Here is a 17,747-nt window from a genome sequence, read left to right on the forward strand (position 1 = left end):
ACCAGCCCCCTAGAAACGGACACCAACCAAAATCAGGCAACCAATATGACAGAAGAGGAATTTTGTATGTGGATCATAAGAACACTCACCCAGCTGCAACAACAACTCAATAACCAACACAAAGAAACCACAAAAAGCCTCCAGGATATGGGAAAAGAAATAGACACAATGAAGAAAAGTGTAACCGAACTCCTAGAAATGAAGAATCAATTCAAGGAACTACAAAATACAGTGGAAAGTCTCAAGAACAGGGTAGATCAAATAGAAGAAAGAATCTCAGAGCTTGAAGATAACACCCTCCAATTAAATAAATCAGTCACAGAAATAGAGCAGAGGAACAAGAGAAAAGAGCAAAGCCTACAAGAGCTGTGGGATTATGTGAAGAAACCTAATGTGAGGGTCATAGGGTTACCAGAAGGGGAAGAAGATAACACTCAAAGGTTGGACAAGCTGTTTGAAGATGTAATAGAGGAAAATTTCCCAGGCCTTGCTCAAAATCTTGATATACAAGTTCAAGAAGCTCAGAGGACCCCTGGGAGATTCAACACAAACAGGAAGACGTCACGACATGCAGTCATCAGACTGACAAACGTATCAACTAAAGAGGCCCTTCTAAGAGCTGTAAGACAAAAGAAGCAAGTAACATACAAGGGAAAGCCAATTTGAATAACATCACACTTCCCTAATGAGACTTTACAAGCAAGGAGAGACTGGGGCCCCATTCTCACTCTTCGGAAACAAAACAATGCCCAGCCTAGAATATTATTCGCTGCAAAACTAAGCTTCATATATGAAGGAGAAATAAAAACATTCTCAGACAAGCAAAGGCTCAGAGAATTCACCAAGACAAGACCAGCCCTACAAGAAGTACTTAAAACAGTGTTACGAACAGAACATCATAATAATAACCCACGAATATAAAAACAACCAAACCCCAAAGATATTAAAGGCCAGATATTACAATGGCTCAAGACAGAAATCATAGCAACAACATCCAACCCAACAGAATGATCAGTAATCTACCTTACCTGTCAGTTCTCTCAATAAATGTGAATGGCTTAAACTCTCCACTCAAAAGACATAGGCTGGCTGAATGGATAAGAAAATACAGGCCAAGTATATGCTGTCTTCAGGAAACACATCTAACCTGCAAAAATGCATATAGACTAAAAATAAAAGGGTGGAGATCAATATTCCAAGCAAATAGAAGCCAAAAGAAGGCTGGTGTGGCAGTTCTAATTTCAGACGATTTAGTTTTTAAACCAACAAAAGTAGTGAAAGACAAAGAGGGTCATTATATAATGGTGAAGGGCACAGTTCAACAAGAAGAGATAACAATTTTAAATATATATGCACCCAACTTAGGTGCACCCAGATTCATAAAGCAAACCTTACTGGAGCTAAGCAAATGGATTAATAGCAACTCCATAATCGCCGGAGATTTCAACACCCCACTGACGCCACAAGACAGATCCTCCAAACAGAAAATTAATAAAGAAATAATGGAATTAAACAAAACTCTAGAACAATTGGGTCTGACCGACATTTACAGAACATTCTACCCAAAATCCACTGAATATACGTTTTTCTCATCAGCTCACAAGACATTCTCTAAGATTGACCATATCCTAGGACACAAACTAAGCCTCAAGAAATTTAAAAAAATAGAAATCATACCATGTACCTTCTCAGATCACAGTGGAATAAAACTAGAAATCAACCCTAACAGAAACTCACATTTCTACACAAAACGTGGAAATTAAACAACCTCTTACTAAATGATTACTTCATAAATGAAGAAATCTAGACGGAAATAAAAACATTCTATGAAGAAAACGACAATGGAGAGACAAGTTATCAACTCCTCTGGGACACAGCTAAAGCAGTTCTGAGAGGAAAGTTTATCTCTATAAATGCCTATAACCAAAAGACAAGAAGATCACAAATAGACAATCTAATGAAACGACTCAAAGAGCTGGAAAAAGAAGAACAGACCAACCCCAAACCCAGCAGAAGAAGTGAAATCAACAAGATCAAATCAGAACTAAACGAAATTGAAAACAGGGAAGCTATTCAGGAGATTAATAAAACAAAAAGTTGGTTCTTTGAAAAAATAAACAAAATTGACACACCATTGGCTAAGCTAACGACAAGCAGAAAAGAGAAATCTCTAATAAGCTCCATCAGGAACAAAAAAGGAGATATCACAACTGATCCCAAAGAGATACAAGATACAATTTACGAATACTATAAAAATCTTTATGCACACAAACTGGAAAACGTGGAGGAAATGGACAAATTTCTACAAACACATAGTCTCCCTAGACTCAACCAGGTAGAAATAGATTCCCTGAACAGACCAATCTCAACAGCTGAAATAGAAACAGCAATTAAAAATCTCCCTAAAAAGAAAAGTCCCGGTCCAGATGGCTTCACACCTGAATTTTACCACACTTACAAAGAAGAACTAGTACCTATCTTGCAGAAACTATTCCACAACATTTAGAAGAACGGAAACCTCCCCGACACCTTTTATGAAGCGAATATTACTCTGATACCAAAACCAGGAAAGGATGCAACAAAAAAAGAAAACTACAGACCAATATCCCTAATGAATATAGATGCAAAAATTTTCAACAAAATCTTAGCTAACCGAATCCAGACGCTTATCAAAAAAATAATCCACCACAACCAAGTGGGCTTCATCCCAGGGATGCAGGGATGGCTCAACATACGTTAAGTCTATAAATGCAATTCACCACATAAACAGAAGCAAAAACAAAGACCACATGATTCTTTTAATAGATGCAGAAAAAGCTTTTGACAAAATTCAACACCCTTTCATGATACGAACACTTAAGAAAATAGGCATAGAAGGGACATACCTAAAAATGATACAAGCCATATATGACAGACCCATAGCCAACATCATACTGAATGGGGAAAAATTGAAATCATTCCCACTTAGAACTGGAACCAGACAAGGCTGCCCACTATCTCCACTTCTGTTCAACATAGTACTGGAAGTCTTGGCTACAGCAATCAGACAGGAAAATGGAATCAAAGGTATCCAAATAGGGGCAGAAGAGATCAAACTTTCACTGTTTGCTGATGATATGATATTGTATCTAGAAAACCCCAAAGATTTAACCAAGAAACTCCTGGAACTGATCCATGAATTTAGTAAAGTCTCAGGATACAAAATCAATACACAGAAATCAGAGGCATTCATATACGCCAACAACAATCTAATTGAGAACCAAATCAAAGACTCAATTCCCTTCACAATGGCAACAAAGAAATTAAAGTACCTAGGAATATACTTAACCAAGGATGTAAAAGACCTCTACAGGGAGAACTATGAAACACTGAGGAAGGAAATAGCAGAGGATGTAAACAGATGGAAATCCATACCATGCTCGTGGATCGGCAGACTCAATATCATCAAAATGTCTATACTACCCAAACTGATCTACAGATTCAATGCAATACCTATTAAAATCCCATCAGCATTCTTTACAGATATAGAAAAAATAATTTTATGCTTCGTATGGAACCAAAGAAGATCCCGAATATCAGGAGCAATTCTAGGCAACAAAAACAAAATGGGAGGCATTAATATGCCAGATATCAAACTATACTACAAAGCTGTAGTAATTAAATCAATATGGTATTGGCACAAAAATAGGAATATCGACCAGTGGAACAGATGTGAGAATCCTGAGATAAAACCATCCTTATATAGCCATCTAATCTTTGACAAAGCAGACAAAAACATACGCTGGGGAAAAGAATCCCTTTTCAATAAATGGTGCTGGGAAAACTGGATAGCCACCTGCAGAAGGCTAAAACATGATCCAATCCTTTCACCTCTCACAAAAACCAACTCACGCTGGATAAGACTTAAACCTAAGGTATGAAACTATTAGAACTCTAGAGGAAAAAGTTGGAAACACTCTCCTAGACATCGGCCTGGGCAAAGAGTTTATGAAGAAGTCCCCAAAGGCAATCACAGCAGCAACAAAAATAAATAAATGGGACATGATCAAACTACAAAGCTTCTGCACAGCCAAAGAAATAGTCATGAAAGTAAACAGACAACCTACAGAATGGAAGAAAATTTTTGCATCCTATGCATCCGATAAGGGACTGATAACTAGAATATACTTAGAACTCATGAAAATCAGGAAGAAAAAATCAAATAACCCCATTAAAAAGTGGGCAAAGGACTTGAACAGAAACTTTTCTAAAGAAGACAGAAGAATGGCCAACAAACATGAGAAAGTGCTCAACATCCCTAATCATCAGGGAAATGCAAATCAAAACCACAATGAGATATCACTTAACCCCAGTGAGAATGGCCTTTATCAAAAAATCTGCAAACAATAAATGCTGGCGTGGTTGCGGAGAGAGAGGAACACTCCTACACTGCTGGTGGGACTGCAAACTAGTTCAACCTCTGTGGAAAGCAATATGGAGATACCTTAAAGCGATACAAGTGAATCTACCATTTGATCCAGCAATCCCATTGCTGGGCATCTACCCAAATGATCCAATGACACTCTACAAAAAAGACACCTGCACTCGAATGTTTATAGCAGCACAATTCATAATTGCAAGGCTGTGGAAACAGCCCAAGTGCCCATCAATCCAAGAATGGATTAATAAAATGTGGTATATGTATACCATGGAGTACTATTCAGCTCTAAGAAACAACGGTGATATAGCACATCTTGTATTTTCCTGGTTAGAGCTGGAACCCATACTACTAAGTGAAGTATCCCAAGAATGGAAAAACAAGCACCAGATATATTCTCCAGCAAACTGGTATTAACTGAGTAGCACCTAAGTGGACACATAGGTACTACAGTAATAGGGTATTGGGCAGGTGGGAGGGGGGAAATAATGACTGCCCACATATCACAGAGGTGGTTTTTTAAAAAACAAAATAAAATAATGATATGTAAAAAAGTTTGAGTATTACAAAGTGATACATGGATGATGCAAGGCATTTTTATAAATAAAATTCTGTCATTTGAAAAGTAATAATCTTTTTTATTTGGAGAAACTTGAGAGAATATGGAAGGACAAAGAGCAATTTAGAATTTTAACCCTAACAAATTTATCTCCAAATAATAGCTATGGCTTTTTCTTTTAATAATTAAATGATTATTTTTAATGACACATAAGATTAATCCAAAAATGGTTTTCAAACTCTAGGCAAGAATTCACTTACTTTATTATTCAAAATGAATAAACTCCACAAAAACTTACTGTGTACCATTTCATGCAAGGTGCTGAACTGCACACAGAAATACAGATGAATAAAACAAGATCTCTATCCATAGGGTTCACAGTCCTTAGCTGGCAATCAATGTATCTAGTAAATGAGATGATAAAATGGAATAACCTGAAAGGCAAATCTATTTAAATCCTGAACCTGACACCTATTTGCTGTATCCCTTAAAAAGAACATATCTTCCTTGAATTCATGTTCTCATCCATAAAATGTAATAATCATACATATCTGACTGGTGTATTTTGAATCTTCATTAACTGGGATGACATATAACACATGCAAAGTATCTGGGACACAGTAGATGCTTCTTAATTACCAATGTCTCTTTTCCCGAATCAAGTACACAAATGAATGACACATCATACCCAAGGTAGAATTGAGCTAATGCAATAAAATAACTGTCACAAAGAAGGAAGATGTCACATCTGGTTAGGAGAACTGAAGAAGGCTTCTTCCTAGAAGGTATGGTATTTGAAATGAGTCTTGAAGAATATAAGATTTCAGCCGGGCGCGGTGGCTCACGCCTGTAATCCTAGCACTCTGGGAGGCTGAGGCGGGCGGATTGCTCGAGGTCAGGAGTTCGAAACCAGCCTGAGCAAGAGCGAGACCCCGTCTCTACTATAAATAGAAAGAAATTAATTGGCCAACTAATATATATATATAAAAAAAAAAACTAGCCGGGCATGGTAGCACATGCCTGTAGTCCCAGCTACTCCGGAGGCTGAGGCAGCAGGATTGCTTGAGCCCAGGAGTTTGAGGTTGCTGTGAGCTAGGCTGATGCCACGGCACTCACTCTAGCCTGGGCAACAAGCGAGACTCTGTCTCAAAAAAAAAAAAAAAAAAAAGAATATAAGATTTCAATACAGTTAAAGGGCAGAAGCAATAAAGGTAGACAAAAAGAGATGGGAAAAAAAAAGACCCAGGATAGAAAACAGTTGGGTGTGCTTAACAAAGAGCATTACTTCAGTATGCTGAATCTTTGGTAGATAGAAAAGAGAGAGAGAAACATAAAGATGAAAAGGTAGTTTGAGGTCCCATTATGAAAAGTCTTGATGGTCAAAGAGATTTTTGTACTTAATGAGAGCACTGACAGTTTGCACTGACAATTCCTTAGTAGCAGAATTATTTAGTTAGCTCTGAGATGGCAGAAGTTCATAGAATTAAATGGAGTGCTAAGAAAAATGTCAGTTCTAAAAGGGAAGATGGATGGGAAGGATTCCAGGAACTTCTATATAGAAAATAACTTTCTCTTAAAGATGGCCCATTGGCTGCCCAAGAAGTAAGGCCAGGGACAGGTATGATTGTACTGTTAGACAAAGAAATTAAGAGAAGTCCTACAGTTAACTCACAAACCAAGATGGGTTATGAGAGATCTTGCCCTGGGTCATACAAATTATCATTAACAGCAGACTGAGAAAACAAATGCAGGATTCCTTTCTCTGAGTCTGTTACTTGAGACAGTATTTCCTCTCTTTTAAACAAGATCTCTAATTATCAGGATAATAAGGATAAATTCACAAAAATATGCTCTTATGCTGAGCATGCAAAATGGGTAACTGTGCATGTAATTGTAAATCATACAACTGAAGCCTGAAAAAAATGCTTGTGTACTTACCTCATCTATTAACTCAAAAGACATGGTAACATTTTAAAACTCTAACTGTGGAAAATTTTATTATTACAGTCATTTCTGGGTGCCTCATGAAGATAGGTAAGCTGCCTTGGACACCAAAGCTCAAGGGGGGAAAAAGTTGCAAAATTAAATAATTTTCCTCTCTGATTATTCACTTTCTAACAATGAGTATACTCTAGGACACCCTCACCCACCTAAACAAACATGCTCATTCTCTCTCTCCCTCTCTCTCTCCCTCTCTGTCTCTGTCTCTCTCTCTCTCTCACCCACATGCCCAGGTGCACACACACACACCTAGATACTGATCTGAACTATTCTGTTGGCCATACTGCTGTAGTGATGTGGTAACAAAATGTCCCTGAGAACAAAGAAAATCTAGGGATATCAACATGTAAGAGAACAAGACAGGCTTTGCCTTTTCCTTTCCAGTTCTCTACATATACATACTTTGTATTATTCAGTTCCTCTTTGAAAGAGAGCTACTCCTGCCAGAGAATTTCAACTATGGAAAGAAAATATTCATATTAAGTAACAGACAAATGACTTGGGTCCTTTCTCAGAAAAAGTTCCTTCCTAACCCTCTATTTCTTTCTCTAACAATGCACAAGGGCAAATCTTAGACACAGCTCTGTTTTGTCACTAATATGGGGTTCCATGAAGAAACTGTCAAGCATTCTGGGGAGCATAAACACAAATGCTGGGCAATCTATTTTGCTATTTGTGGAAAACCAGATAAGGTAGTTTTAGAAGCCATACTTAATCTAATTCTTGGGAATATAATGGTTGGTGAATCCAACTAATTTTTAAAAATGTAGCTTCAAAAAGAGAGCTTTATTTTAGACAAGACAGAAACACAGCATTTAGGGAAGCAATACTAAGGATTTAGGGCTGTCAATTACCTCCTACATTGATTTTGAATGGTACATGGTAAAGCGGTTCTATAGTCTGAATGGTAAGATCAACTCAATCCACATTGACAAGTTTTATAGTATTTAGGCAACAATTACAGCTTAGAACAAACAAAATAGGGGAAAAAATGTCAAGTAATTATTTACAGTATATCCCTTCAAGAAAGTTCACAACTCTACAGGAGAGAAAAGAATGCATTTTAAGTTAGACAAACACCAGTTTAATTCACATTACTGTTTCTAAATGACCTGGAGGTTAAAGTATTATGTTGATATGTGATAACTATTGTATATATGGGAGCCACTGTGTTATATGGCATATATAAACAGTAACACTTATTAGAGTTTCATTTTTTATTTTTTAACCACAGAAAAGCAAAAAAACAAGGAAGATGAATATAGGAACACCTATCCAGGTTAACTTTGCCTTTCAACTACTGCATATTTTTCTCATGATACTACAAGATCTTACTCAAATAACTGTACAATACTAGGGTAGACATAATGGCCAAAATAATACTGGTCATTTTCCCCCTGAAATTTGACACACATTTGAAAAAAATCTTCTATCAATAAGAGTGCTTTTTAAAAATACAAATTAGTTATCAAAGATACTAATTCTTGAGATGAAAAATAATGATTCTAAAAATTATCTCTTCCTCCATCCAGGATTATAAAAGCACCAAATATTTGAAGACAGAAAAAAAAGTTTAAAAAGCACAAGTAAACAAAAAGTAAAAACTAAAAGCTACATAGAGATAAGCATAGTTAAATCAGGGAGCATATAATTCTATACTTTTACTATACATAATGTATTAATAGATGATTAATATATATGTATATTAATAAAAACAAGATTATAATGTATATACGGTTTTATAATCTGCTCTTCCAATTAAGAGATAATAAACATATTTTAAATAAATAAATATATATTTACATTAATTTAATGAATAAATGATATCATATTATGTGAATATATAATAATTCAGTGAACATATCTGTAATATTTATTGGATTTTTAATATATACCAACTCTTCACTATAAAAAACACAATATTATGTTGCACATATTTATATCTGAACTTTATAATACACCCATGATTATTTCATTAAGTTAGAACTCCAAAAGTAGAATTACATGATTAAAAGGTAAGAAAATTTTAAAGAATTTCTCATACTGAACAGGGAAATATTGAAAGCATTCCTTCTTAGAATTGGAACCGGACAAGTATGCCCTCTATCACCACTTCTATTCAACATAGTGCTGGAAGTTCTAGCCAGAGCAATGAGACAAGAGAAGGAAATCAAGGGCATCCAAATGGGGGAACAAGGGGTCAAACTACCACTCCTTGCTGACGATACTATCTTATATCTAGAAAACCCCAATGATTCTGCAATGAATCGTTGGAATTGACAACTGGAATTGACAAACAAATTCAGCAAAGTCTCAGGTTACAAAATCAATGTACATAAATCAGTAGCATTCCTATACACCAACCACAGTCATACTAAGAACCAAATCAAACACTCAATACCCTTCACAATAGCAACAAAGAAAATAAGATACCTAGGAACATATTTAACTAGGGAGGTGACTACAAGACACTGAGGAAGGAAATAGCAGAGGACAAAAACGGTGGAAAACCATACCATGTTCAGGGGTTGGCAGAATCAACATTGTTAAAATGTGTATACTACCCAAAGTGATCTACAGATTCAATGCAATCCCTAATTAAAATACCAACATCATTTTTCGCAGATCTAGAAAAATAATTCTACACTTCTTATGGAACCAGAGAAGACCCCCATAGAGAAAAAGTAATCTTAAGCAAAAAGAACAAATTAGGAAGACTGGGGAAACTGGAATCAATTTATCAGACTTCAAGCTACACTACAAGGCTATAGTAACTAAAATAGCATGGTACTAGCATAAGGACAGGGACATAGACCAATGAAACAGAACTGAGAACCCAGATATAAAACCATCCTCATATAGCCATCTAATCTTTGACAAAGCAGACAAAAATAAACACTGGGGAAAAGAATCTTTATTAAATAAATGGTGCTGGGAAAATTGGATAGCCACATGTAGAAGACTGAAACAGGATGCGCACCTCTCACAAAAAGCAACTCACAGTGGATAAAAGACTTAAACCTAAGGCATGAAAAGAAAATGTTGGAAAAACTCTTATAGACATTGGCCTAGGCAAAAAATTTATGAAGAAGACCCCAAAGGCAATCACAAAAACAACAAAAATAAATAAATGGGACCTGATCGAATTAAAAAGCTTTTGCACAGCCAAGGAAACTATCATGAGAGCAAACAGACAACCTACAGAATGGGAGAAAATATTTGCATGCTACACATCTGATAAAGGGCTGATAACTAGAATCTATATAGAACTCAGGAAAATCAGCAAGCCAAAAAAAAAAAAAAAAAAACATTAAAAAGTGGGCAAAGGACATGAACTGAAACTTTTCAAAAGAAGATAGCCTAATGGCCAACACATATATGAAAAAATGCTCAATATCTCTAATCAGGGAAATGCAAATCAAAACTAGACTGAGATATCACTTAACTCCAGTAGAAATGGCCTTAATCAAAAAGTCCCAAAACAATAAATATTGGCGTGGATGCAGAGGGATAGGAATACTCATACGTTGCTGGTAGAACTGCAAACTAGTGTAACCTCTGTAGAAAGTAATGTGGAGATACTTCAAAGAGCTATAAGTATAACTACCATTTGATCCAGCAATCCCATTACAGGGCAATCCCCCAAGGATAAAAAGACATTGTATAAAAAAGACATCCACACTAGAATATTTATAGCAGCACAATTCACAATTGCAAAGATGTGGAAACAACCCTAGTGCCCATCAATACATGAGTGGATTAATAAAATGTGATATATGTATACCATGGAGTTCTACTCAGCCACAAAAAACGATGGTGATCTAGCACCTCTTGTGTTATCCTGAATTGAGCTGGAGCCCATTCTACTAAGTGAAGTATCACAACAATGGAAAAACAAGCACCATATGTATTCACCATCAAATTGGTATTAACTGATCAACACTTATGTGTTGCAGTGTTATATATTGCAGTAACATTCATCAAATGTAGAGCAGGTGAGAGGGGATGAGGGGATGGGTATATTCACACCTAAAGGGTGCAGTGTGCACCATCTGGGGAATGAACACATTTGAAGCTTTGACTCGGGTAAGGTAAAGGCAATATATGTAACTTGAACATTTGTACCCCCATAATATGCTGAAATAAAAAAAAAGAAAGAAAAACTGACCTCCAAAAAGGATATACCCAAAAATAAGACCTACCCATAAAATAAGCCCTAGCAGGATTTCTAACCATTTGTGCAACATAAGCCCTACCCCAAAAATAAGACCTAGTGATGGGCGTGGCTACGCAGTGTATATGCACAACCCATGCATTTTGTGGCGGAGCGGTAAAGAAGATGAACAGCCCTTCTCATCTGCCCCATCGTGACAGCTACTATCCCAGAGGTGACCAGAAAGGTGTGGGCAGCCCCACCTCAAGGTCGGCTTCCCCTGTCAAGTCCTGGCCATCCTGTGCGTGCTGCAAGCTGAGGCTTTGAGGGGAAAATAACACAACTACTGAAAATAAACCCTAGGGTATATTCTTGAGGAAAAATAAATATAAGACCCTGTCCTATTTTCGGGGAAACATGGTACCAATTTAGACTCCTACCGGCAATGTATCAGAATACCTACATCTAGAAATATTTCTCATAAATACTGAATGTTACCATTTTTTATTTACTTCAGATAAGTTTATAGCCAAAAATATCCCACAACTTTAACATGTATGTCATTACTACATTTTGTTACACATTTTGCTTATGTTATCAGCAGTCATTTTTCTTCTTTTCTGACTGCATAAATATCACTTTTGCAAATTTTTCTATCAAGTTGTCTTTTTCTTATTAAATTGTCAACAATTTAATATGTGTTGTACATTACAGATATTAACCTTTGGGAATATTTATTGCAGTTATTTTTCATGATAAGTTTGTAATCTATTTTATTAAGTATTTAAAAAAAACATTTTATGTAGTAAAATTATCAACCTTTTTCTTAATGACTTCAATCTTTGGTGTTATCCTTAGGAAAGTGACTCACTTTCAAATCATATAAAAATCTGCCAATATTTTCTTGGTTTTTCTCATAACTTCTTACTTTTTAAAGACTTAAACATTTACTCAATCTAGAATTCATTTTGATATATGAGGTATGAGCTTAATGTTCTTTTTATACAAATTTCAAATTTCCAGATGGTAGTAGCAATAGCAATGACTAATCTTTATCATATACTAAATTTTTACATTGCATTTATGATATTTATAGGTTTTATATTCTAATTCTTTAATCTGTGAGTCTATTACATTTTGAGAAAGATATTGTTTTGCTTTATAGTAGCATTTCCCTATTTGATAGGAAAAGAGCACACATTAATTTTCTTTTTCATATTTTTAGCAAATATTTTCCATTTTTATTTACAAATGAATTTTAGAATTATTTTGTTAAGATATCTCCTTTACCAAATTCACTTGGTACTCTCTGCAATTAGATTAAACTCAGAAAAATTATCTACAAAATGAAATGCTCCCATCCTGGAACACTGTATATTTGTACATAATGAAGCCTCGTTTCTATTACTTTGTGATGTCTTCACATTAGTTCTACATATTATTATACTTGCTAAGTAAATACATATAGAAATTATATCTTATGCCTCAATAGTGAATAGGACATCTTTGGCAATATATTTTCTATGTGAGTATAGCTAATATAAGAGAAGTTGATTTGTTTTCTAAGTGAACCATCTAATATAAATTCTTATTGGTCTTAATGACTTGTCAGTTGGTTTTCCTGCGTTATTCAACTAGACAATAATAATCTATGAATAATATTAATAATATGCATGTGCTATGGTTTGAATGATAGAGTTTCTCTACAATTCATGTTGAAACTTAATCCCCCTATGCAATTATATTAAGAAGTGGAACATTTTGGAAAATAATCAAGTCACAATTGGGAATAGTACCCTTATAAAAGGGCTCGGAGGAGTAAGTTTGTTCTTTTTGCTCTCTCTGCCATGGGAGGAAACAGAAGGTGCCATTTATGAGAAACAGGCTTTCATCAGACAATGAATCTGCCTAGGTCTTGATCTTGGACTTCCCAGCCTCCAGAACTGTGAAAAGCAAATTCCTGTTGGTTATAAGTTACCCAGTTTAACGTATTTTGTTATAGCAGCAGATTGACACACATGACTCATTACAATATTTATAATTTATTATTTTTAACATTTATTCAATAGAACTTCTAAAGCATTGGTTAGAAGCATCTTAACCTAACCCCTGATGTTCCTATAAATAAATGTTTTTAGTGTTCCACTAATTAAATCTATGGAGGCTGCTGAATTTCCCAAGGTGTCCCTTATCATGTTATTGAAATATTATACTACTTATAAGTTTTATTTTTAAATCAAGAAGGCAGGCTGTAGGTTATAAAATGCTTTTCTAGAATACATCAAGATACTTCATCTCCTTAACCTAGTTATGTGATAAATTATGCTAACAGATTTTTTAGACTATCAAACCATCCTTGCATTTCTTGAATAAATCCCACATACTAGTGTGAAATTACTCTCTTAAAACACTCAGAATTGCCAAGTTTATATTTTATTTATTTTATTTTTTATCTATAATTATAAGTGAGATCATTATTATCATTATTATCTTAGGGTGCTAGTTTTGTCAGATTTTGGTATCAAGATAAAGCTAGATGAAATGACACAATTTTCTGGAGGTAAATGCTCCTATTAAGAACTAAGAGGGAAAGTAAAAAATGTAAAGAAAACATATGTTTAAAAATACCAGAGTGCTGTAAAGCAATGAGAACTAAAAGGAATAAATTAAAGAGGGGATGAAACATTTAAAAGGTGAGCTGAGGGTCTGCAGCTGTCCCTGGGCCATGTGCCAAACCTAGGCATGGACAATAGACTAAGAATCTTAAGAACAGGCAGATAATAACTACTAGGGGTGGAGAAAAAAACATGGAATTTTTGCTGTTTCCAAGGGGCTAGAGTGCCAAAATCAGAGATTTGAGGACCAGTTTGCCTCTGAAGATATTTTCGGAATTCTAAAACTACACAGCTGAGGAAAATAATGGTTTAAGCCAAAACCCTTGAAAAACAAAGTGAGATTTCCAACAGTTTCCTAGTGTTTTAGAGAAAAAGACTCACTAGTAGAAAGATGCATAAAAATGGTGGGAGATGTCTTATTTCATTTGGGCTGATGTAACAAAATACCATGGACTGGGTAGCTTATAAACAATAGAAATCTATTTCTCACAGTTCTGGAAGCCAGGAATTTCAAGATCAAAGCACCAACACATTTGGCACCTGGTGAGAGCCCATTTCCTGGTTCATAAAAGGAGACTTCTTGCTGCATCTTCACATGGTAAAAGGAACAAAGCAGCTCTCTAAAGTCTCTTTTATAAGGATACTAATCCCATTTGTGAGGGCTCCACCCTCATGATCTATCATCTTCCAAGGCCTTACCTCCTAATGTCATCACACTGGTTATTAGGCTCAATATATGAATTTTTGGAGGTACACATTCAGAGCATGGGAGGAGATGAAAGCCCTTGAGGGAGTGGTGAATTGACAATGACAATCACAAACCACTTTTTTCCTATTGGCAATTGCTAATCTGGGTACTGCTAAGATTCCTCCTCAAGACATTTGCCAAATTCTAAAACTGAAGAATGAAGGACGCTGAATAGATAAGGTTTCTCTGAAAAGTAGAAATTTCTATAGTCCTTTTTGGTGCTGAAGAGACAATGACATGCCAGACTCTTATCAAAAGTCATGCAGAACCACATCCTAGCAACAGGGGCAAACCAGAAGTATACTACAACCGCAATCTAGTCATAACCCAGATCAGTACATGATTGAAGTAAGGTGATCAGCCTCAAACCACGACCACTTGTCCATACTGCCTACTTAGTAAAGGAAAGGGTGAACCTTTTCTGGTGGCAGATAATATCACTTGGAATCTCTATATATTTCAGACATAATGTCTAACATCAACCAAAAAATACTAGGAAGAGACAGAACCATATGATTGAAAACCAACGAAAAAAATCAGAAATAAAGCTAGGTAAAATATACATAAGAATTAGTGTAGGACTTTAAATGACTATGACTAATATGTTCAAGAAAATAGAGAAAAGATAGACAAAAACATGGAGAGTTTTATCATAGAATATCAGTTTATATAAAAAAATTAAAGGGTATTTTAGAACTAAATGAAATATATCTGAAATTCTAACTCATAAATTTCTTTTTTTATTTCTACCAAGGCTTTCATAATATCTTTGTTCTAATTACCTTAAAGATAATAAAAAGATAAGCAGAAATGATACTGTGGACCATTGTCAAAATAAACAAAATGCAACAGTCAAAAAAAAATGATGGAAGAGGCCTTTAAACATTATTAAGGGTCAATAAATATAGCATGAATTTTTACATACTGAAAAGCTTCTTGGCCAATTACAACAGAAACGAACATCTTTCACAAAACTAGATTTTAAGGGCATATTTTTTTTAATTACTTATCAAGGGCAAAGTAAGAGCAACTGTCACTTACAGGAAGGTGTGTGAATACAGCAAAGGTGCTCCGCAGAAAGGCAATGAGGTCTACTAGGTAATCACTGGCTTTGTGTCCCAAATCTCCTGTCATCCAGTCATAATCTGCCAGCTGTAGAAACTGGTCAATCTTCTGGTTTAAGTTGGTATAAATCTCTTCTTCAGCTGCATGTCTAGCATCCTGTGAAATAATATAAAAATGGGAAAAATCATTAGATTTCCAGTATTCACAAGGCAGAAATTTATATGAGCTTGAAGCTATCTCATGCTTATACCCATTAAGTAACATAATTGGGAATATGGAGTCATATCACTGTCTCCCTTAATTTTTCTTTTTTCAAAAGCACTCTAGTCTTTTCTATATTATCTATAAGAAAAGCTATTGTTTAATATTTTGCTTCACTAAATAGAGACACTGCCTTCACTACCCTCAACTCTGCACCCTTCTTTACTTTCTTATCTCTGTCCAAAATTAAACTTGTTCTCAGAAGTCTAATTGCTTCCAACTCTTCTGGGACACTAAGAAGCTTCCTTCTTATAATACCAACCTCTATATATCCTCTAGTTTCTTCACAATGCTTATATGTAACCTGAAGTATATATTGATACACTGTGATGTTTCCTAATATTAGTTTTAAGTAACAATAATCCTAAACGATGCAAAAAAGAAAAAAAGCAAAGAGTTACCAGATCACATAAATTTGAGATACCCTGTATAAGAGATTCATGATTTACACTAGCATAGTACAGGCTCTAAGAGGTATGGTGGGATTCATGCTCTTACAAAAATATTTTCAGGACAAATGAGTAGACATTACACCAGGGCAATCATTATTTCAATACTAAAAATCCATCAACATGGATTGATTTAGGGTAACGGACTACTTATTATCACAGCCAGTATTCGTTTTTCAGTCTGAGGTTACTTAATCTGTATTTAATATTCTCTACTTAAAACTTTGACTTTCCATGGCTTTCATAAAATGGCTTTCTTCGGGCTTTCCTTTCACTTCTTTGGCTGCCATCTCACTTTGCTTAGGTGATTTAATCAATTCCTATAACTTCCAGTATCTCTGTCTTCAATATGGATCTATTCCAAACCCACTCTAATTAAAGAACCATATATGTGAGTGTGCCATAGTTATCTCTGACCCACAGAAAGTTTGAAATAAGTAGGTCTAGGTCTAGACTCATCATATTCCCCCCTCTTCACCTATTCCATTCAGATCAAGGCAGAAATCTAAGCAACATGTTGGATTCCACTCTTTCCTTAACAGTCATGAAATAAGTCCAATAAATTCTAACTCCAAAATTTCTCTCTGACCTGTCCCATCCTCTACATTTTCACTTTTTTAATGTCTGCATAATTTTGCAATATATCAATGTACTATAATACAGTTAGTGACTATGTTTACTTATATAAATAATGCTATTTAAAAATTTTGGTTGACAAAATTGTATATATTTACCATGTAAAATTTGATGTTTTCAAATATGTATACATTGTATAATAGCTAAATTGAGCTAATTAACATATGTATTACCTCACATACTTAATCACTTTTTTCGTGGTGGGAATACTTAAAAATCTACTCTCCTAGTGATTTTTAAGAATATAATACATTATTTTTAACTATAGATACTATGTTGTACAATAGATCTCTTGAACTAATTCCTCCCATCTAAATGAAATTTTCTATCCTTTGACTAAACTCCCCAACCCCTTCCCCCAGCTCCTGTTAAATATCATTCTACTCCATTTCTATAAGTTCAACACTTTAAGATTCCACAGATAAGTGAGGTAATGCATACTTGCCTTTCCATGTCTGCCTTATTTCATTAAATATAATATCCCCCAGGTTTATCCATGTTGTTGCAAATGACAAGATTCCCTTCATTTATAAGGCTATATAGTAATTCATTTGTACATACATACTACATTTTCTTTATGCATTCAATTGTTGATAGACACTTACTTTGACACAATATCTTGGCTATTGTGGATAATGCTGCAATGAACATAGGATTGCAGACATCTCTCTGACAAACTGATTTCATTTCCTCTCAATATCTACTCAGTAGTAGTATTGCTGAATTACATGGTAGTTCTATAACAATTTTTTGAAGAACTTCCATACTGTTTTTTCTGTGATGGCTGTACTAATTTACTTTCCTACCAACAGTGTACAAGGTTTCCCTTTTCCCTACATCCTC

General features: G+C 35.1%; 1 protein-coding gene across 2 annotated transcripts in view; it reads right to left on the minus strand.

Moving 5' to 3' along the window:
* Positions 1-17,747, minus strand: part of EXOC6B (exocyst complex component 6B) — a 563,942-nt gene that overhangs the window by 216,987 nt on the left and 329,208 nt on the right. For both annotated transcript variants that reach the window (XM_012750057.2, XM_012750059.2), the window contains one exon: positions 15,535-15,714. In XM_012750057.2, the coding sequence (XP_012605511.1) occupies positions 15,535-15,714 (180 nt within the window). The remainder of the gene's footprint in view (positions 1-15,534; positions 15,715-17,747) is intronic.

Source organism: Microcebus murinus, chromosome 3 (genome assembly GCF_040939455.1).
Source record: "Microcebus murinus isolate Inina chromosome 3, M.murinus_Inina_mat1.0, whole genome shotgun sequence".
In the NCBI taxonomy this organism is placed as follows: domain Eukaryota; kingdom Metazoa; phylum Chordata; class Mammalia; order Primates; family Cheirogaleidae; genus Microcebus; species Microcebus murinus.